Genomic DNA, 22,972 nt, shown 5'->3' with positions numbered 1-22,972 from the left:
ATATAATAATAATAGTAGTAACAGCTAAAATTTATAAAGCAGTTTAAGGTTTGCAAAATGTTTTACATATCTAATTTACTCATTTAATCCTCATACCAACTCTGTGAGGCAGGTGCTACTATTATCCTTATTTTAGAGATTAAGTGACTTGCCCGGAGTCCCACAGCTAGTAAGTGCCTGAGGCAGAATTTGAACTCAGGTCTTCCTGTCTCCAAGTCCTGCACTCTTATCCACTGCACCACTTAGCTAGATGGTGCAGGTGAGGTCTTCCATATGCTCTTTCTGTGGATCACACTGTGCCAGTTGCACAAAGTTCCAGAATACTACAGAGCTTCCTCAATGCAATCCTAGTCCAGTGAAAAGAGAATGGCTTAACAACTCACAGAGAAAAAGTCAATAAAGAAAACCTACTGTTCTATTTAGGAAATGCAATCAGATGGGGTCCCCTATAAGTTATGTATACCTACGTCTCCCCCACACATGAACCCATGTCCTGGACAGGCATCACAGATGGTCAATGAGCCAGACTTAGACTGAACAGGACAGGAAAGGAGAAGGCTGGGCTGTATATGGGACAGCTGATCCCTGATCTTTCCTCACCCCTCATAAAAAAATATATCACCAACATTCTCCTAATGATTGAATATAACCATCTCCAAATAATCAAAATTGTGTAGAACCAAAAAGCTAAAGGAAAGGAGGTTAGCAATTATAAGTAAGCTATAACATATTAAAGTAAATTTTGCACAAGGATGTGATGCAAAAAATACAATCCAGGAAATATATGATCATAGGCAATGGGTCAGCTAGGTAGTAAGAAAAGGTACAGATGGACTGTAATTTGCACCGGTGGAAGAAATATCCAGTGATGAAATACAACAAAGTATTTACTAAAACTTCTTCCAACAACCCATGGCCAAAAAAATTAATCAGCTGGTGCTCAACCTTCTGATACGGTTCTCCAAACTGGGCAAGTCTGGCCTTCAACCAGTCAACAGAATATCTGAAAACTTTCCTACTAGATAAGTCCTACCAGTTTGTCACTGATGTTACAGACCCAGGACTAAGGATCAGCTCCATTTCATGATTTTGGAATTGATGTCTTTTGTTTTTATATGACTTTCAATTCCAAACATCTTCTATCTCCCCTTTCCTATTACCTCATCTTCCCTACTTGGTGACTTCCCTACCCAGTAAGTCCTCCTTTGGAATAAAGATTTTTCAAGAAAAACATTCACACATACATGAATGGCATGCACATGCAACATTCTACCTACATAGTCCCCCACCTCTCCACTGAGAAGAGAGAGGTACAGTTTCATCTCTTCTCTACCTTGATCTCATGACCATATATTTGGAGTACAGTTTTTATGGAAGCACTTAATAATATATGGTCACAATAGTTTTTATTTAGCTAGCATATTCTGCCAAAGATGTCAAAAACTTGATAATAATCATTCAGTTAACTCTTACAATAATAATATAAAGATATGATAACACTCAGGCCCAAAGGAGATTAAATGATTATAGTCTAAATAAAATCAAGGGTTTTCATTCTCATACAAGTCATTTATTCACTCTTTTTCTAGTCTCCTACTAAATCTTTACCAACACTCATTTACAAAAAGGAAAAACACCTGAAAGCATCATATTTCTTTCTTTCTTTCTTTTTTAGGCAATTGGGGTTAAGTGACTTGCCCAGGGTCACACAGCTAGTAAGTGTGAAGTGTTTGGTCTGAGGTCACATTTGAACTCAGGTCCTCCTGACTTCAGGGCCGGTGCTCTATCCACTGCGCTACCTCACTGCCCCAAAAGCATCACATTTCAAAGAAGACAGTAGTAAGAGCTATTTGTTTCCATTCTAAGATTCACCTAATTAAGCAATACTACAGAGACAAGTTGATTGATTTTTGCCCTATCCTATAAAACAAACACAACACACAAATGTATAGGCATAAACAAAAACCAACTGACCAGTATCTAATAAGAATTTACAATGTGCATATTACCATTATAGTTATTCTTTTTGCTAAATGGCGACATGAATCATTCATTAATATCTCTAAATACCATTTGCAAATTCTCCAGATGTAACATATGAAAACTCAATGTAACAGAACTTGGGGATCTTCAAAATACTCCAGAGCAATCTGGTTAAAGATTTTGAAGACATCTATTTAATCATAAATAGCTCAAGATATACTGCCATTTAGAATTCTACTTGGCTTTAACAGATGGGGATGAGATGTGTCAAAGTCATGCTCTCTTCAACACACTAAATCTTTTATAAAAGTCTGCCTGGAAATTATTTCTTTTATGTATGAAACACTAAATGAGTTATCCCCTAATGCATTATGGTTATTTTAAAGGACTAAACCAGGATTGATTCACACATATTCCTTCTTCCATAGCACACAAGGACCCTACCTAAGATTTACTAAAAACAGCATCAAACAAGGACATTATTCTTCCATTCCCCTACAGCTTAAAAATAAAGGCAACTCTTACTGAGACAAAAATTAAGAGTAATAGAAATAAAACAATAGAAAGCACCTGATTAATCTCATCACTCCCCACACTTATTTGCATTGGTTGGTACTGAAAGAGCTAAGATTTACTTCCCAAATCAAGGTTATTTTTGCACTAAAGAGGCTTTGATTACTTGGCTTTTACCCTAAACTACAGGAGCTAGACTGACATTAGTTACTCTTGACTTTAACTGAAATAACTGGCTAAAAACCAAAATGGGAGGAAAAGAGGAGAGAGAGAATCTGTTCCCAATTTACTCAAAGATTTGTTCTGTGAAGTTTGGATTCAAAGGGTCACACTTGAGGGCCTAGAAAGTCATATGTGGCCTCAAGGCCCTAGGTTCCCCATCCCTGTAATAAAATCGATGCTGGCTAACATCAACATTAGATCGAACACATATTTAAATGTAAATACTTCAGAACCTTAATGAATAAGCATTTATTAATCACTTACTATATATCAAATATCATACTAAGTGGTAGGGCACAACTTAAAAAAAGCAAGACAGTCCCTTCTCTCAAAGAACTAACACTCTAACCAGGTGAGACAATACAAAACAAAGTTCAGATGCAGGGCAGATGAAATGACCTACAAGTCCTCAGTGTACAGCAGTAGGTTAAATAGCCAAGCTCAGGGGTCCTGAAAGTACATGGGAAGGTCAAATGACAGTACAGGGAATAGAGGCAGGGCTGATGGAAAGGCCCAGCGCAACATTTGCAGGGTAGATGATAAGACCTGATGGTCCTCCATTTCATCACAAGGAAGAGTTACTGACTCCAATCTTATCCAAGTCTTGTGAGTTGTCTAGGACCCTAGATGAAGGGAGAAGGGCTGCCCAGCAGTGGGAGATCTTCAAAGCTATTCCAGCTGGGTTCCATTTTATTTTGTCAGTGTGGGTCTTTCCTCCAACAACCCATTTCACCACCAACATATCTGATCTGGCAAACAGTCTTTGTAGCCAAAAATTACCTTGTGGCCCACTAGATGATTATCTTCTATCAAACAACAGATACATTTCACTGGGTTCAAACCTCAATTGTTCTGGCTTTATAAGACCTGTTAAAGCCTGTACTCTACCGGCATAGCCTTCAAGAACCCCACGGTCACCTACATTCCACAATGAGGGACTGTAATAGGACTTTAGTAAAATACATGCATTAAATTATAATTATTTTAATATTATACTTCTATGTTAGCCCCAAGGTTAGATATATAAACTAGATATAAATTCAAGAAGGATCAAATGCCTCTGGTGATTTGATAAGACGAAAATGGTTAGCTTTGATGTGTAAGCTACATACATGCCTATCCTCTACAAGGGCATCTATCTTAAGAAAGATAATTGAGGCGGATCTGAAGAAAAAGTAATTACCATGAATAAAGTCTAAGGAATAGGAGGATGAAAAGGACAGCAGCAAAGCAAGGAAGAGAGCTCAAAAGGTTCTTGCAATTTCCTCCTCATCCTAAGTGACATGAAGGAAATAGTATTAATTCATCAAATACCTACTCTACTGCATGCCAGGTCCTCAGGATACAAAGACAAAAAACAGACCAGTCCCTGCCCTCAAGGAGCTTATAAGGCATTGTGAGAAACAACATATATACATACAAGTATTTATAAGACATATATACAAACACAAGGTAATTTCAGACAGTCAAATTCACATCAAGTCAATAAACTTACATTAAACACCTATCATGTGCCAGACACTAAGCTAAGTTCTGGAGATACAAAGAAAAACAAAAACATGGCCCTCACCCACAAGGAGCTCACAAGATGCAAACAATTATGCACAAACATGACTTATACAGCCTGAAGGGAAGGTTATTTCAGAGAGAAGGTATGAACAGTAGAGGAGCCTGGGAAAGGACTTGTATAGAAGATGAGATTTGAGATAAGTCTTAAAGGAAGCCAGAAGGTAAGGATGAGGAGGGAAAGCAATCTAGGCATGGGGGGGCAGCCAGCAAAAAGGCAGTCTAGCAATTAAGTATTGCGGGAAAAGAACTGAAATCTAGCTAGTTTTGCTGGATAGTCGGGTACACTGTGGGGACCAAACTGTTGAGAAGCATGGAAAAGTAGAAAGGGAGAAGAATGAAGGGCTTTAAAAGCTAAACAGGATTTTGTAGTTGATCCTAGAGGTAACTGAGAGTCAGAGTTTGAATAGAGAAAGAAACATGGTCAATCAGATCTGTGCTTTAGGAAGATCATTTTGGCACTTGACTGGAGAACAGACCAAAGTCAAAATAGACATAAAGCAAGGAGATCAACCAGAAGGCTACTGCAGTAACAGCTTATGTATGTAATAGTCCAGTTCTTAAGGTAGAGGGCCTGCACTTCCTCTGTTCTTGATCTGATTTCTGACCTTACCACTCGACTGAAACCACTTTCTCCACAGTTACCAGTGATCTTTTAGTTGCTAAATCCAGTGGCATTTACACACACATACACACACAAACACAAAAGTGACAACTTTGTGAGTGGACAGAAGGGGATGTATATGAGAAATGTAAAGATAAAAAATGACAAGATGTAGCAACATATTGGACATGTGGGGTAAGTGTAAATAAGGAGTCAAGGACAACATCATGATCCTGAGCTTAAGGAACTGAGAAGATATTGGTGCCCTTGGCAGGCATAAAAGAGTTCCTAAGAGGTGAGGATTTGGGGGAAAAAAATGAGTTCTGTTTAGGGCATGCTGAGATAAGTATGTCTACAAGCTGTTACCAGCTGCCTAAAAATAAGCTCATGTATCCCCCCTCCTTAAAGAAAAGGGGAATAATGTGTGACAAGCCTGGAAAGGTACGCTGAAGTCTGTATTTCATCATAAAGGCATTAGGGAGTCACTGGAGTTTACTGATTAGGATAGTGTAGTCAAACTTGTAGTTTAGGAATATCACTTTGGCTGTGATATGGGAAGGGAAGAAACTTGAGACTGGGAAATTAATAGTTACCGCAACAGTCCAGACAAGAAGTGATGAGAACTTCATGGGGTAGGGCTGGGGGATTGGAGAGGGGGAGTGATCACGTGCACGGAAAGAAGTGGACAGATGTAAGTGATGCTGTAGAGATAAAATTGACAAGGCTTAGCAACTGGTTAATTAACGTGGGATGAGAGAGTGATGAGCCTCTGCTGACTGAATCTGGAGGTATACTTACAGCTAAGGCTAAGACTTGAATGATGATCCAACAAAGATGACTAAGAAGTACCACAAAAACTCAGAGAGGAAAGATTATATAGGAGAGAATGGTCAAAAGTGTCAAATGCTGCAGAGAAGTCAAGAATGATGAGGACTAAAAAATGCCACTGGATTTAGCAACTAAAAAATTACTGGTAACTTTGGAGAAAGTGGTTTCAGTTGAGTGGTAAGGTCAGAAGCCAGGATGAGAACAAAGGAAGTTAAGGGAAGAAGTGTATATGGCTTTTTTTTCCCCAAGGATGGAGGAGACTTAGGCACTTTGCAGACAGGAGGAAATGACTGAGTAGATAAGGAAACAGAAGATTAGTAAGGGGAAGATTTAAGGGTAGTTTGCAGGAGATGAGAGGGAATCATGACTACAAGTAGAGGTGTTGGCTTTAACAAGGACCACCACTTCATCCTGCAACTAGAGGACAGAATGGAGTACTTTTTAAATGCCAGGACTTTTAAAATATAGAGTAGAGGAAAAGATGGAGCTCAAGGTCCATGGTTTTTATTTTCTCAGGAAAGTATGAGGTAGAGTTCTCTGCTGAGAGGGAAAGAGAAACATGGTAGAAGGTCGAAAAAAGCCATTGAAGAAAGTGAGTCACTAAAGGAACTTATGGCACCTTGGGCAAAGTTAAGCTTTCATGGTTTTAAAAATTCATTTACAGATATATGTACATACAAGTAAAATGAAAGAAGCAAATTGATTTGCATTTGTAGGAGGGGATCAAATTTATGGCCTGTTTCTAAATAAGGAGATTGGCTGGGTGTTTTTAGATCACCTATGTACAATACTGAGTCAGAGAGTCTAATATTCTTAAAACTTAATTGCTTGGAAAGCTGCAAGAGAAAAGACATTTTCAAAGTTGCCAAGTTTAAAGATAAGAGAGTACTGAAAATGGAAACAATTTAGATGGCATTTTTTAATTTATCTGAATTTCTACCCATTCAACGAAAAACTGTATCTGTTTTAATATAACACTCTAATGCAAAATAACGAATACTTGTTAAATTATTACATAGCAAATGTATTTATCAAACAATGGCTGACATTTGATTCCTTTGGGGTGCTCAGTCAAAACCACTCAATAATTATTCTTTGGTACACATCTTTCACTTCAAATTTTAAAATTGTTTCAAAACTACTGTAACAGGAACATAGTTTAAAAGAAAAATCTCTACTTCAAAAATATATACTAAGCCCAGGTAACTCTCTTCCCATCAGCTGCCCCACTTAGTTTCTACTTCATATAACATCAGGCTCCAGGCCTTCTACATGCCACTCTCCCATGCCTTCCAGCTTCTTTTTGTGTGCAGTCTTCCTCGCACCCCTTAAATTGTGAGCTCCTCAAGGGAAGAGACTATCTTTCTTTTTCTTATTTGTATCCCCAGGGCTTAGCACTCAGCCAGGCACATAAGTGGCTTAATAAATTTTTACTGAACTGAAGTGAGAGCCTAAGGTCTTCTACAAACCCTTAGGAGGTATTGGAGCAAAAGACTCTAGAGAAGGGACTCATAAATAGGTAGCTGCCAGCTGCCAGCCCCCTTCCCTCTTCTCCCCCCCAGCCTTACCCCAGCAGCAAGGAACAGTTCCCCTACAAGAAACCATAAAAGGACTGACAAGATAATTTTTCTTACATAAGAAAAGAATGGAGATTTTAGAAAACTTGATTTTGGTATCCACAAGAAAGAGCTGATAGGTCTGTTACCACTAAATACAAGTGGCAAAATTAACGTACGGTAGGTACCTAATGACTTGTGTATGAGTTTAAGCTCTCAAGTACATGGGCTAGCTTTAATGCACATGCGTTAACTCCCAAATACATATGGTAGCGTCCATGTTTGTCTACATGTGCACTTGAGTATACTGTAAATTAAAAACATGAATATATTTCATTTATAAAAACAAAATTAAGGTACATTTATTATGTGTTAAAATTAAGTGGGATGCTTTAAAAAAAAAAGAAATATATACTAAGGAATTTTGAAGGAAAAAAAAAACCCCACCAACATTCATTCTTCGGGCACCAAAATCACAATTTTTAGAAAATATATAAAAATCACCACAACTATTAATCTGTGAAATGAAGAAAATAAGCCTTGATCAAACCATATTTTGTCACTTTAATCCTTAAAAGGCAAAATGTGACATGGCATATGCTTACAACCCTTTCATCATTTAAAAACTTAGCTACTAATTTCCCCTGGTGTGTGCAAGAAGGCTGTGTTTTAAGAAATAGATTTTACCATATATAGTTTCCTCTTCATAGCATTGTGGTTGAAACTGGCTCTCTTACTTCCCACTGAGTCATCAAACGGTAAGAACATTCACAGTCTATCATGTTCTTTCAGGCAAAAATTAAAGCGCATTAGCTACATTAGCTCAAAAGAATGTTTTATAAATGCAAATTTAAACCTTGCTTTTACTTGTCTTTTTTCTTTCACTAATTTTATCAGAATAGTCCTTTTTCATCATTTTAATCAGATAATGATTAGGACATCATCCTACAATCCTATTTGTCCCAGAAAACTTAAACTCAAGAATTACTGACTTTTACCTCAGAGTTATTCTTACTCAGTGAATCTCCTCTCAGGTGAACCAGATGATAGTTTTATTTCAAACAACCTCAATATCTCCATACAATCAACGGAGTCCCTAAAAGAAACCTATTCACAGATAAATAATAGAAAATTCATACCCTAGTAGAATACTTCTATAAACTACTGAAGTTCACAGGGTGGTAACCCACAGGTAGCAAAGGTCAGGGTTCAACTACACTGTTGTTGAGTCATTTCAGTCACGTCTTGACTCTTCATTATCCAATTTTGAGGGGTTTTTGTGGCAAAGATACTGGAGTAGTTTGCCATTTCCTTCTCCAGCTCATTTTACAGAAGCGGAAACTGAGGCACAAAGGGTTAATTGATTTGCCCAGGGTCACACAGTAAGTGTCTGAGGCCAGATTTGAATTCAAGAAGATGAGTCTTACTGACTCTATACCTGGCATCTTATCTGCTGCACCACCTAGTTGCCCCTACTACATAAGGATTGCTTAACAAATCACACAGCATTAGAATTGGAAGTGATTTTGGTGGCCCTATGGTCCAACCCCACTATAACATAGTTGAAAAGTGGTGATCCAAACCCCGCTTGAAGACCTCCAATGATTCTCTTAAGGCAACCCATTCAATTTTGGGGCAGTTCTAATTGTTAGGAAAAATTTCCAGACATCAAATCTCAATTTGTCTCTTTGCAAGTTCCAAACATTGCTTTGGTTCTGCACCCTGGGGCCAAACAAAACAAGTACCATCCCTCTTCTACATGAAGGCCTTTCAAATACTTGGAGACACCTATTCTGTCTCCTCTCAGTGTTCTCTGCTTCAAGCTATCCATCCCCAGGTCCACCTAACAATCTTCAATTGAAACAGACTGAAAACCTATCTAACCAAGAATAGAAGGAATGCAGAAAACTGGGGGGAAAATTCTCATAAACAATGTCTCAGATACAATGTGACTGGGTTGGAACACCTGTGATGCAGGGAATGATGAGGTGATGGACTTAGAAAAATATGGGAAGACTTGAACTTATGAAGGAAGATGCTGTATTCAGACACAGATGACAAGTGGAAATAAGCATAATACGGCCTTACATACAAGCACCTGAGTGTATATATGTGTATGTTTACAGATATCTGTATATGTATATAAATTTGTGTATATATGCATGTGTGTGTGTTTATATGACATATAAAAATATGTCTACACTTAATTGTAACCTTCTTGGGGAGGGAAAGGGGAAAAAATAGAGTAAAAAGTGCACAGCAGAGGAGAAAACAAAACCCTATAAGGAAGCAATGATGGACAGCCTTGAAAATAATGTGTTGTATTTATTACATAAATATTACATATTTATTACAATGGAAATTTATTGCTTTATATTGAATCCTCTCTAATGTTCTGCTGTGCATAAGGCAATGTTTTTTTTCTTTTCTTTATTTAAAATAAATTTTAAAACTTAAAGAAAAAAGACAAAAGGCCCTTCAACCTCCTAGTGGTCCTCTTCTGGACAACTGCTAGCTTATCAATACCTTCTTAAAACTGTGACGTCCACAACTGAACATAAACTCCATATAAGCCAAGCATAAAGCAACTCGCCTTATTTCTGGAAGCTATGCCTCTCAATGCAGCCCCAAACTATATCAACTATTTTGAACAGCTACATTACCCTACTGCCTCATACTGAGTTTGCAGTCTACTAAATTCTCCAGATTTTTTTCAAAAACAAACCAAAAAAACCCAAACTTGCTAACTTTCCCTCTTCCATTCTATGATCTGGAAGTAGGTTTCTAATGAACTCAAATCTAAGACTTTGCATTTACCCTACTGAATTTCATCTAACTAGATTCATCCCAGTGTACTAACCTGTCAAGATCTTTTTGGATGCTAACTGTCAAAATGTGCTAACTATCCCTCTTAGCTTTATGTAAAGCCTTCCTGATCTCCAGATTGGAGTGAGTTTAGAGTACAGGTTCACTGTGCTGGACAACCCTTGTGATGCCACTTTAGACAGCAGTGATGGTCAAAGGGCTAGGATATTTTGGAGAAGAGGGAGAGGATAAGCATTGGTATGTGTACCTCCTATGTGCCAGGCGCTGTGCTAAGTGCTTTATAAATATTATCTCATCTGAGCCTCACAGCAACCCTGCAAGGAAGGCACTGTTTTTACCTCTACTTTGCAATTGAAGAAACTGAGGCAACAGATGTTAAATGATTTGCCCAGCGTAGTACAGTTAAGTACATAAGTGTCCAAGACAACATTTGAACTCAGGACTTCTTGTCTATTGGACCTTGAAGTACCATCAGCAGCTTAGCTGAGAGGTATTAGTTTCCTTTCTCTTTGCCTTGTTGTAAATGCTATACAGAGTAGAAATAAATAGAAAGGGAAAAGTACTACACTTTTTCCCTACCTTGTAACTATGAAATGCTTAGGCATTTTTAAGCCTGGCCAATATTCTGATAGTTTTATACTTCAATGGAGTCATGACTTCATCCCTTCCAATGATGAGACTAGAAATCATCCATGCACCCTCATTTTCTCCCATAAATATGCCACAAAGGGGCCATCTGATGATTTGGAAACCTACTTCTCATTTTCCAAGTATCAGTGGATATAAATGAAGTGCAATGGCAGGCTATCAGTTACTCTTTGTTCTTGAATGGCTTACCTTTTTTGCTTTTCCTGATGATGTACTTCTGATTACATGCTTTACTACAAGGCCTTTCCTCAGCCATTTCTGGTTTGGAATGTGTTGCATCCTACCCCTGCCTACCACGTACCTCTCTGCTGCTTTTTGGATTATCCTCCAATTCAATAAATCACAGAGTATGATTATATATGACTATGTAACATCACAATAAGACTACTGGTGTTAAAAAATAAGAGCTTTTGTTACAGGAAAAAGCTTGGAGGTGAGTTGTGCAATTGGAGGTGGACAATTTAACAAACACAGTCTAATCCATTTCTCCTCTTGTTCAAAGGATCATTTAACCTTTTTTTTTAAAAAAGCATCTTTTAAGTGTCCAGTCAACTCATACAAGTTAACATGGATTCTTGCTCTGTGGCTTATTTTCTTTTACTATGTGATCAGCGGATAGAAGCTACAGGTTGCCTATCAAACTGCATAGCACTCTGGGAAGGAGGCATTCTTTAGGTTTCACTATGTTAATAGTTAAAACTGAACCTTCTAACTTGATTTAGAAGGCTCTGCAATCTTCTGGGGCTTGATAAAATCATCACGTTGTTATTTGCAAACAGAAGCATCTGGAGGCAAAAGACCTGGCCAATAGGTACTAAAAAATTACCAAACTTTGGATAACCCATTGCTAAGAAAACGTTAAATGAGCAAAGAACTAATGAAAATGCTACATACACAAATCTATGGCCTTGTAAATATTTAATTGCGTATGAAATGTTGTTCTAGAATAAATCAAGTTAAAGGCAGGGTGTGATTGACTTACTAGATTGTATATCTTTAAAATGTCTATATCTAAAGCTTATAGAAATGTTAAAGTATCCCCAAATCTATTATGATGCTATCAATATTACTTCATTACTAGTGTTGGTTCTTTCTTCATTTTAAGCTAATTAATGCATTCATATTTTCAGACACTGGCAATTAGTTTCAAAATAGATCAATTTATTTACTAAATCATTTGTAACAGAAAATGAATGGACTTAGATTTTTAAATTGTATGTTATAAACATCCTTTTCCCCTCAAAATTTGACTGGGGAAATGAGTCTTCAATGTGTAATTCATTGTGCTTTTTATACAATGGACTTTCCAATATCAAATTTAAAGCCCACCTTGGATGATTTTTTTTGTTCAGTCATTTTTCAGTCTCATCCAACTCTTCATGACCCCATTTGGGATTTTCTTGGCAAAGACATTGGAGCGGTTTGCTATTTCCTTCTCCAGCTCATTTTATAGATGAGGAAATTGAGGCAAACAGGTTAAGTGACTTGCCCAGGGTCACACAACTAGTAAGAGTCTAAGGCCAGATTTGAACTTGGGAAGATGTCTTCCCGACTCTACCATTTTTTCTTTGAACAGACCTCTGAGAGAAAATGCAGCATGGGGATAGAGAGCTGGCCCTGACACCTGAAGACTTGAGTTTGAGTTCTGCCTCTGACATATAAATGGCTAACCCTGGACAAGTCATTCAATTGTCCCTCTCAGTCCCATCTCCTGGCTGCTGCTAAAATCCATCTCCTAAGAGAAGTCTTTCCTGATCTCCCCTTAATGCTAATGCCTTTTCCCTATTAAGTATTTTAAATTTATCTTTTATCTGGTTTGTGTGTTCACAGTTGCTGGCGTGTCATCTCTCCCATTAGGTGTGAGCTCCTTGACAGCAGGGACTTTTGCCTTCCTTTGTATCCCCAGTGCTTAGCACAGTGTCTGGCACACAGTAAATATGCCTACTGACTGACACTAAGCAGCTTTCTGAGACAGGGGTTCTTAATTTTTCTTTTATCATGGGCTACTTTGGCAGCATCTGGTGGGTAAAGCCTAAGGACCTCTTCTCTGACAATGTTTTTAAATAACTGAAAGAAATGCTAAATTTCAGTTAGAGGTTGGTGAAAATAAAGATAAAATTTTTCCCCATCCAACTTCATGGGTCTCCTGAATTCAATTCACAAGGTCCATGAACCCCAGATTAAGCCCCCAGGGCTCTCCCACTTAGGCCCCTAACCCCACTGTTCCTCGGAAGTCCAAAGTCTGGCGGCTACCTCCACTCCCTCCCAGGAACCCCTCCAAAACGCTGCTTCACGATGGAGGCTGCCATCCCCACTTCCTTTTTTACCCCCTCGCTTCCTGCTCTAAAACTACAAGTAAATTACAGAGAAGGTATCAATTTGCATAGATTTCCTCATGCAGAAGTTCTCTATGCCAATAAACTCCCATCTACTATCTCTAGCCCTATATAAATCTCTAAATACATATAAAACATTGCTTTCTAAACATTACTGTGAGTATGGTGGAAATCAATCTGATAATCCTATACTTCAATCTTCTCTGCGACAAGATCAAAATGAAAGTGTCATAAGAAATCAGTGTATTTTTTCAGAAGTTTATATGTAATAGTCCCTTTAAAAGGCTATGGCATCACCAAAAGAACTACATAATGTAACAGCGATTCAGCACCATATTTTTTTTCCAGCAGCCCATAAGATTCTAAGAGACAGACCTGAGTAATAAATTAGAAAGCTGGGTTCCAGTCACAGTGATGCCACTAACGTGTGGTGTTAGCTTGTGCAAGTCACAACCACTCTGGACTTCAATCTCCTAATTTATAAGATGTTTGCCTATGTTAATTTAAAATTCATTACATTCTCGACAGCATAATTCTAGAAGAGTTTAACAAAAAAACATTTTTTAAATTTAATTCATATACTTTAGACCCTACTGGGAAAGAGAAGTGTAGGAAGGATGACAAAAAAAATCGGACATACATTGGTATGCTGTGGCAACCTCAAAGAGTTGAGAACAAAAAACATAAAAATCGCTGGAGGAACACATTCCAAATAAATCGTATTTCAATCTTAAGATTTGTTCTGATTTTACTACCATTTAATAAAAAAAAAAAAGGCAGACCTTCCCCCCCTCCCAAAAAGAGCATCTGGAAAAAAGGAAGAGGCGAATAACAACCCGTTTTTACAATTCTCTGCGTTTGGGGATCTTATTCAAGATCTCACTCATTTGCAACTTGCAGTTAGGACAAAAAGAGGAACAGAAGGGGCTCGGTAACTTCCCCCAAGGTCATCACCACACCGGTCTTCGGGACTTCTGCAGCCCTCGCCCCCAGTGCTCTCCCACTTAGGCCCCTAACCCCACTGTTCCTCGGAAGTCCAAAGTCGGGCGGCTCCCTCGGCTCCCTCCAAGGAGCCCCTCCAAAACGCTGCTTCAAGACGGAGGCTGCCAGCCCCACTTCCTTTTTTACCCCCTCCCTTCCTGCCTCCGATGCTCTAGCTTCGATTTTACAGGAAGAGGAAGGCCCGATTATTCTTATTTTTTAAAATCAGAAGCTCCTCTAAATTGACCGGGACTATCTTGAATCAGCCCACCCCCATCGTCCTCGGCACCACCTCCAAGGCACCAAGGGAGGGGGCGAGCTGGAGACCAGCCCCCCGTCCCCCGCCCAAGAGGATGAGAGGCTCGGCGTGGGGGGGGGCCTGACGGGAAGAAGAGCGGGGGCGTGAGGGCGCAGGCCCCCCACCTGAGGCCCCAGCGGCCCGCGCCGCGCCCAGGCAGCCTGCCCACACACCTTCCTCCTCCCCCGGGCCATCTTCGGCTCCGGTTCCCACAGGCCTCCCCCGGGCTGGGTGCTTACCCCGGTGCCGTTGTCACACACCACCACCTTCCTGCCCTGGCTGTCCATTGTGAACCCCGGAGAGAACCAAAGCCGCCTGCCTGCCTCTCTCCCTCTTCAGCTGGGGTAGCCGCCGCCGCTGCTACCGCTGGGGAAGCTACTATAGCCGCCGCCGCTGCCACCGCCCAGGCTCTCTCTTCCTCTTCCTCCTCCTCCTTCTTTCTGCCCCTCCTTCAGCTCAACTTTCTGGACCCAACCGGAAGTGGCTTACCCCGCCCCGCCTGCTGCGTAACTGACAGCTCCTTGAGGGGGGAGGGAGAGAGGTTGGACGGAGGACTCCAAGAAAACGTTCAACCGAGGAGTGGCAGCACCGCTGCCCAATGAGAAGCTGGAGGAGGCGGAGGCTCCGCCCCGCGCCTTGTCCTAACGATTCTGTCTTCTCTCTTTCTCTCACTGTCTCTCTCTATGGTTGCCTACCTCCAGCCCACGTCCTCTGCCCCGCTTCCGGCCGCCGCGCCCTGCCTCCGAGAGCCCTTCTTCCTTCCCTTTCCTCTCGTTTCCAGTCCTCCTCGGGGCGTTCCCATGGCTGCTGCCGTAGGCACTTGGGCTTTCTCGATGCCGGCTGTGCGGAAGGTGGGCTCGCTGCTCAAGAACGGGGCTGGGGCTACGGACTCTCTGCAGGAGGCGACGGCAGGTGAAGGGCACCGGGAGAGGGGCGGGCAGGTGGATGGAGAAGGCGGTGACCCAGCCCACTGTCCCGGAGCTGGGGGTGAGGGGACGCCCTGGAGAGAGAACCCCGCCCCCCGGCGCTCCCGTAGAATACTTAGTACTTCATATTATGGCATTATTTATAATATTACACTGTAGTTAATTACGCATTATCGATAGGTTAATATAACAATGTACTATGTATTAATTAACTCATGCCTATGTATTAACATTATTAACAGCATGTATTGTATATATTAATACATATTATTGCGTTAATTGAGCAGTTAGGTGGTGCGGGGGATAGAGCACCGGGCCTGGAGTCAGGAAGACCTTAGTTCAAATTCGACCTTAGACACTTAGTAGCTGTGTGACCCTGGGCAAGTCACTTACCCCCTATTTGCCTCAGTTCCTCTTCTGTAAAATGAGGACACACCGGAGAGAAGGAAATGGCAAAGCACTCTATTAACTTTGCAAAGAAAATTTGTCCATGGGGTCTTTTGTCCGTGGGGTCCCATAGATTTGGACATGCCTGAACAACACAACGGTCCTAATACATGTTATGTATATTAATACATATGTAGATTAATAAATATTGTTGAGTATTAATACTTATCCATTAATACATACCTGTATTAATTGATACTTATGTGAATTAAATAATTCATATGTATATTGTTACTGATATATTACATATGTGTATTAAGCAATTGTATTGATACATATTATGTGTATTAAGTATTTAATACTTATATGTATTTTTGTTGTTCAGTCACGTTTGACTCTTCATGACTCCATTTGGGGTTTTCTTGGCAAAGATACTGGAGTGGTTTGCCATTTCCTTCTCCAGCTCATTTTGCAGATGAGGAAACTGAGGCAAACAGTGACATGCCCAGGATCACATAACTAGTAAGTGTCTGAGGCAGAATTTCAACAAGAAGATGAGTCTTTCTGACTCCCAGCCTGGTACTCTATCTGCTGTACCACTTAACTGCTGTTACTATATATTTGTATATTAATTGACCAATATTAACTATATGTATTAATTACTACATATGCTTTGTATTAATTGATACTTATTTTATTAATATACATATTAATACATATTCTGTGTATTGAGTGATACTTATATGTATACTGATTATACATAGATTATATTAACCTATCAACGCATTTTGATAGATATTATGTAGTTAATGTATTATGATAATATGCAACATAAATTTTAATAGATGTTATAATTCACATACAGCACAGATATATAATAATATAATATTGACATATGTATATATACTCGTATTAGTAACCCCCACTTATATGTGAGCACATTAAGTTTTGCTAAGCATTATAGGTTCACATCAACTCTGAGTTAAGTGCTACAGGTGTTCTTATATCCATTTTACAAGAGAAGAAACTGAGGCTCAGAGAGGTTAAATAATTCACCCATAGTCTAAATATTAGCAAACATAGCATGTAAAGTACTTTGCCTACCTTAAAGAGCTATATAAATGGTAGCTCTCATTTATTATTATCTGAGATAGGATTAAAACCCAGTTCTTCTGACACCCAAGCTCAGCAATGTAGTCTCTCTAGTCCAGAGGTTTATTAACCTGTTTTTTGATGATGTTCACCCCTTTGGCAGTCTGATGAAACTTATGGATCTCTTCTCACAATGGTATTTTTAAATGTACAAAATAAAATACATCAGAGAACAAAGGAAACCAACTATATTAAACAGTTATTGAAATATTTTTTTAAAACAAGTTCAGAGAACCTTTTCAAGTCTCATCTGTGCCACGCTAACTAATCTGTGAGGCAGTGGAAGGAGCACCACTTTGGGAGAGAGAAAATCTGGATTTGATTCCCCAGCTTTGCTGCACTGTGGGAAGATTATAAAAGATTTATAAAGCCCTTACTATGTGCCAGGTACTGTACTAGGTACTGGAGATAGAAATAAGAAGAATGAAACAGTCCCTACTCTCAAGGAGCTTGTAGTCTAATAAGGGAAACAAGTGTGTGCCAGAGCTCACATGCGTGTGTGTGTGTGTGTAGAGAGAGAGAGAATATAAATATAAAAAGAACAGATACAGGGTAGTTTGGAAAGGAGGACTCTAGTATGTGCAGTGGATCAGGAAAGGCTTCTCATAGGTGTGTCTGTCTGTACAAGCATAGTCAAGTAAAACAAGGCCACACCTGGGCCGTATCCAAAAATATAGCTCTTCCTCTGCACCTCTGTTCCATCTCCTCTCTCATGAAAAACACTTCATCATCCATCTTCTGAAGTCGTAGCTGGACATAGCTCAACTCTTTCAAAGCTGTTTTTCTTTAAAAAAAAAAAATTTTTTTCAATGAACAGTTTTCTACCCTACCTTCCAAATGAAAAACAAAACCCTTGTAACAAATATGCATACATAGTCAAGGAAAATAAATTCCAATGTTGACCATTTCCGAAAAATAGATATATCATTCTTCACCCTGAGCCTCTGTGAGAGGTATGCTTCATCACTAGCCCTCTGGAATTGTATTTGCTCATTGCGTTGGTCAGAGCTCTCATGTTTAAAAGTTGCTTTTCTTTATAACATTATAGTTATTATATAAATTATTCTGGTTCTGCTCATTCTCTTTTCACACTAATCTTCCCAGTTTCTGTTATTTCATCCTTTTCATAATTTTTTATGAAATAATAATATTCAGTTATATTCACATACCATACTTTGTTTAGCCATTCCCCAAATTATGTTATTTCCAGTTCTTTACTATGATGAAAAGTGTGACTATAAATATTTTTGTACATATAGGTTCTTTCTCCCTTTTTTTTATTCTTTTTTTCCCTCTCTTTGGGATTCATGCCTAGTTGTGGTAATGCTGGGCCAAAAGGTATGTACGGTTGAGTGACTTTTGGGGTTTAGTTCCAAATTTCTGTTCAGAATGGCTGGACCAATTCACCGCTCCACCAACAATAGTTATATGTGGGGCCTCCTACCTCCCCTCCAACAATTTACTATATTCCTTTTTTGTCATTTTTGCTGATCTGCTGGATGTGAAGTAGAAATTCATAGTTTTAAAATTTGCATTTCCATTATTGCTACTGATTTGCAACATTTCTTGGTATGCTTGTTTTTCTTCTTTTAAGAACTGCCTATTCATATCTTAATAGTTTGTCTGTTGAGGGATGACTTTTGTTCTTATATCAGTTCCCTATATATCTTCAGTATCAAACTTTGATTTACCAGATGAACTTCCCAAAGATTTTTGTTTCCCAGTTAACTTTTCCCCTTCTAATTTTAATTTCATTGATTTTTATTTGTGGAAAAGCTTTTCAACTTGATGTAATCAAAATCATCCATTTTATTTTTTATGATCCTTACTATCCCTTGTTTGGTCAAGAAATCTTCCCTGGGGGCAGCTAGGTGGCACAGTGGAGAGAGCACCAGCCCTGAAGTCAGGAGGACCTGAGTTCAAATGCAGCCTCAAACCAAACACTTGACACTTACTAGCTGTGTGACCCTGGGCAAGTCACTTAACCCCAATTGCCTAAAAAAAGGGAAAAAAAAAAAGAAATCTTCCCTGCCTAGTTGTGAAATGTATTGTCTTCTCTGCTCCTCTAATTTGTTTATGATGTGACTGTATTTATTTGGAGCTTATTGTGGTATATGGTGTAAATGGTCATGTAAGCCTAATTTCTGCCAGACTGCTTTCCAGTTTTCCTAGACATTTTGTTGAATGTGAACCTGAACCTAGCTACTGGGTTCTTTGTGTTTATAGAACACTAGGTTTCTAGGTTGGTTTGTTTCTGTGTGTTATGTACCTAATCAGTTCCATTGACTACTTTTTCTTTTTTATTTCGACCAGTACCATAATGTCTTGATGATTACTGCTTTTAGTAAAATTTGATGTCAGGCACTTCTAGGCCCCCTCCCTTCCCATTATTTATTCATTGAGATTCTTGATTCTTTTTTCTTTTGGCTGAATTTTGTTGTCATTTTTTCTGAATCGATAAAGTAATTCCTAGATTGTTTGATTGACATGGCTCTTAATAAATAATATAATTTAAGTAATAAATTGTTGTCACTTTTATTATATTGCTTAGCCCAACTATAGGAAATTAGTATCTTTCCAATTCTGTGAGTCCTTCTGTTTCTGTAAAAAGTGTTTTATAGTTATATTCATGTAATTATTACATGTGACTTGGTAGGTAGACTCCTAAATATTTTATACATTCTGGAGTTATTTTAAATAACTTTCTTTTTATTCCTGTTGAGCTTTGTCAGAAAGGCTGTTGATTTATATGGTCAAGGCTGATGATTTATGTGGGATGCTAACCTTGCAAAGAACAAACAGAAGAACTAGATGGCTTGTGACTTCCCTTCCAGCTCTACATCTTTGATCCACGTTAACTGGACTTAGGTATTACTTGTATACTTAAAGTGTTCATTCTTGCTAGTCTTTAAAGGTGCTAATTTAATGATGATAAATTTCTATTATAAATTACTATATGCTCTTACAAGATAGAACAGTTTTCTTTGACTAGAGCAACACTTCTCAAAGTATCGTCTGCAAGGCCAAAACCATTTTCATAATAATAAAAGATATTTTAATTTAGAATATGTCATTAGATATAAATCAAAGCTCTTCATGGGTCCACAGTAATTTTTAAGATTACAGAGGGGTTTTAAGACCACTTTAGTTTTAGAGATCTTAAGAAAGTTTTAGAACCAATGGACTAGAATATAAACTTTAGCCTTAAGAAGTCCAGAAGATCATGCCATTCTCCCAAGCCTCAATGCTTCAAAAGGGCAATTTATATTAGGGATTGGTAGACTTGAACTGGTTAACTTTAAGAGGGCTTTGAACCAACCAAGTGTCTCTGCTGCTGAGTGGCTGCTCCACAGCTGTGAGCCTTGGACTTGCAAATGTGACCTTTTTTCCACTTGTACATCTGTTCAGGGGAATTGATTAAGATTAAGGTTGTAGATTTATAGCTAGAAGGAAAAACCCTCTGATGAAGAAACCAGCTTAGTGAAGAGACTAGTCCAGAATCACACAAATATTAAGTAACAGTGCTGGGAGTTGAACACAGGCCTTCTGCTGTCAGATCCAGCCCATGTCCACTTTACCATGCTGATTTTTTCCACCTTAGCCTGATCCTTAGACAATTTCCCATACCAATGTACTCTTTGTTAACAGAACAACATTACCTATGAATGTGACATGTCCAGTAACATTTGAACCAAAATATTTCAGCATTCAGTGAATTCCCAAGAAATGAGAGAGTCTATCTTGAAATTTTAATCACTAATGACATCCATTATATCTTATGATGGAATGTTATGAAGTAAGGGTTTATACTTTTTCTGTAGGTAAAATTTATTAGTTTCAGAATTAGTCCTTAAAATCTAGTGTGCTTTGGAATCTGTCTTCCTTGTGGAGTTGCATGGATTAAACATTGTTAACAAATGTTTTTGAAAATGGATTGAGGTGATTGTGAAAACCCAGACCTTGGGCTAAGCCTAGGAGTTTAAACAAGACAAAGTCCCTGACCTCTTGGAATTAATTTATATGGATAATGATACCAGTCTGCATGAAAGTTTGGACACCCTATTCTGCTATTTTAGATGCCTGAAATCAGTATATTTCTACTTCAGAAAGTTTAAGGAAATATAATACCTAATAGCAATAAAAGTGGAACCAGGATTAAATTATCTCCAGAGTTTGTACCATTGTGTTCAAAATAAGGATGCTTTGCACAGACTGCATTTAAGATGTGGTAACATGTACCATGAGCTTCCCAAATTAAAAGACAGGCAGCATGGCTTAGTGGGAAGAGAGCTCAATTTAGAGTCAAAGAACATGGGTTTAAATCCTAGCTCTGCCACTTACTAGCCATGTGCTTTTAGACAAGTCATTTAACATCTTTGGATCTGAGTTACTTCGGCTGTAAAATAAACTGGTTGGACTAGACCAGAGGTGGGGAACCTGCAGCTTCAAGACCACATGGGGTCCTCAAGTGTGGCCCTTTAACTCCAAACTTCACAGAACAATTCCCCTTAATAAAAGGATTTGTTCTATAAAACTTGGACTCAATCAGAAGGCTGCACTCTAGGACCTAGAAGGCCACAGGTTCCCCCCTCTTGCACTAGACAGCCTCTAAGGTGCTTTCCAGCTCTAGATAGAAGATTAATGAAGAAAAAAATGAGAAGGCATCTTTATAATATCAAGGTAATTCTTAATTGAAGGAGGTTCACCTATTTTGACTTTGTGAAGGATCACTGCTGAGATAATCAAGAAGAAAGAGTCATATTGTAGTTAACCTATTATAGAAACTATTCATTCTATCTCTCTTTGCAGATGATAGGAAAATGGGAGAAGAGATGCTTCACTAGTTCAGTGGTCCCAGCAATGTGGGTATTCCTTCCATCACTGGAGAGCTATACCTCTCCCTTCCCATTCTTGCCCATGTCCTCAATGATCCTCTGTCAGGATCTACCTGATATGTTGGAAGAGTCCTTCTGGGCCAGGGGATCTTAACCTTTTCTGTGTCTTGGGTCCCTGTGGCCATCTGAAGAAGGTATGGACTCCTTCCCAGAATAATATTTTAAATACATGAAACACTTAGAATTATAAAGGAAACCAGTCACAATTATAAAAACGTTAGTGATGTTTCAAGATTTTTGAACATGCAGGATCAAAAGTAGGACACTCATCTTAAAGAGATTTGTTTTTCTAGTGGGTTGTAACTTGGAATAGTTAACAGTATTACCCAGTTTCCCAGATATAGTCAGCCTGTTCTTTTCCTCCTGTGCAGTGAAGATGTCCCATCTCATTCTCCACATGAAGTCCCTGTCCTAGATATATGTACTGATTATCAGCTCAGTGGAGTGGCTTAATTAAATTAATAAAGGTTCCAAAAAGTTTCTAGATCCATAAAGGTTTATAACTATCACAAAGAAAGAAAAAACCTCTCTATCTTGTCTTCACTTGTCCCAGCCCATTACTCATCATGTTTACCCATATCATTAGATAGTGTTTACTGTTAGGGATATAACACTAATGTTAATTTATTGTAGTTAGAAGTGAGTTAATACATTTTCCAATTAATCTGGATTTTACATGTTTGTGTCATTTTAAGGGATTTTTTAGGTTACATTTTGGTGGCATAAGCAGACATTGTATATGCATCATCTGGATGTTTTGTGCTTTCAGTAATGCAAAACTTATATTAAAGCCATCAAGGCTGAAAAAAAAAAGCACATATAGACACTCCCTTCACATAGGTAAGAAGGTGAGCAGAAAAAGGAGGGTGAAGGGGATCTAGTTCCAGGGCTAGGCTAAGGAAAGAAAATACAAATCTTGCTAAGATTGTATGTGGTGTCTTTTAACTCGATGTTGTTTTTAGGTCCTTTATGGAAACTTCTGTAGTTGCTTCCTGATCATGTAGGCATATCACATGACTGGAAGAAAATGTTTCCTTCAATAAACATTAAGCACCTTCTATGTGACAGGCGCTGTTTTAAGTGCTGGTGCTGGGGATACAAAAAGAGGTAACAGACAAACTCTGCCCCCAAGGAACTTACAGTCTAACGGGGGAGAAGACATGCAAACAGATATCCAAAGCAAGCTATATACAGGATGAATAGGAGATAGTTAACCAAGGGAAAGCACTAGAATTAAGAGGGGTTAGGGAA

The 22,972-nt window shown here is 38.8% G+C and overlaps 2 protein-coding genes across 2 annotated transcripts in view; one reads left to right on the top strand and one right to left on the bottom strand.

Moving 5' to 3' along the window:
* The window catches only part of ACTR2 (actin related protein 2), a 64,002-nt gene extending 49,224 nt beyond the window's left edge, over positions 1 to 14,778 (bottom strand). The window contains exon 1 of the mRNA XM_020985425.2: positions 14,601 to 14,778. Coding sequence (XP_020841084.1) covers positions 14,601 to 14,648 — 48 coding nt within the window. The 5' untranslated portion in view covers positions 14,649 to 14,778. The remainder of the gene's footprint in view (positions 1 to 14,600) is intronic.
* Positions 14,779 to 14,905: 127 nt separating this feature from the next.
* LOC110207549 (N(4)-(Beta-N-acetylglucosaminyl)-L-asparaginase-like) overlaps positions 14,906 to 22,972 on the top strand; it is a 78,773-nt gene continuing 70,706 nt past the window's right edge. Inside the window, 1 exon segment of the mRNA XM_020985211.2 lies at positions 14,906 to 15,273. Within this exon segment, the coding sequence (XP_020840870.1) occupies positions 15,045 to 15,273 (229 nt within the window). The 5' untranslated portion in view covers positions 14,906 to 15,044.

Source organism: Phascolarctos cinereus, unplaced genomic scaffold (genome assembly GCF_003287225.1).
Source record: "Phascolarctos cinereus isolate Bilbo 61053 unplaced genomic scaffold, phaCin_HiC Scaffold_2;HRSCAF=192, whole genome shotgun sequence".
Classification (NCBI taxonomy): Eukaryota; Metazoa; Chordata; class Mammalia; order Diprotodontia; family Phascolarctidae; genus Phascolarctos; species Phascolarctos cinereus.
This window is presented reverse-complemented; position numbering and strand designations above follow the sequence as displayed.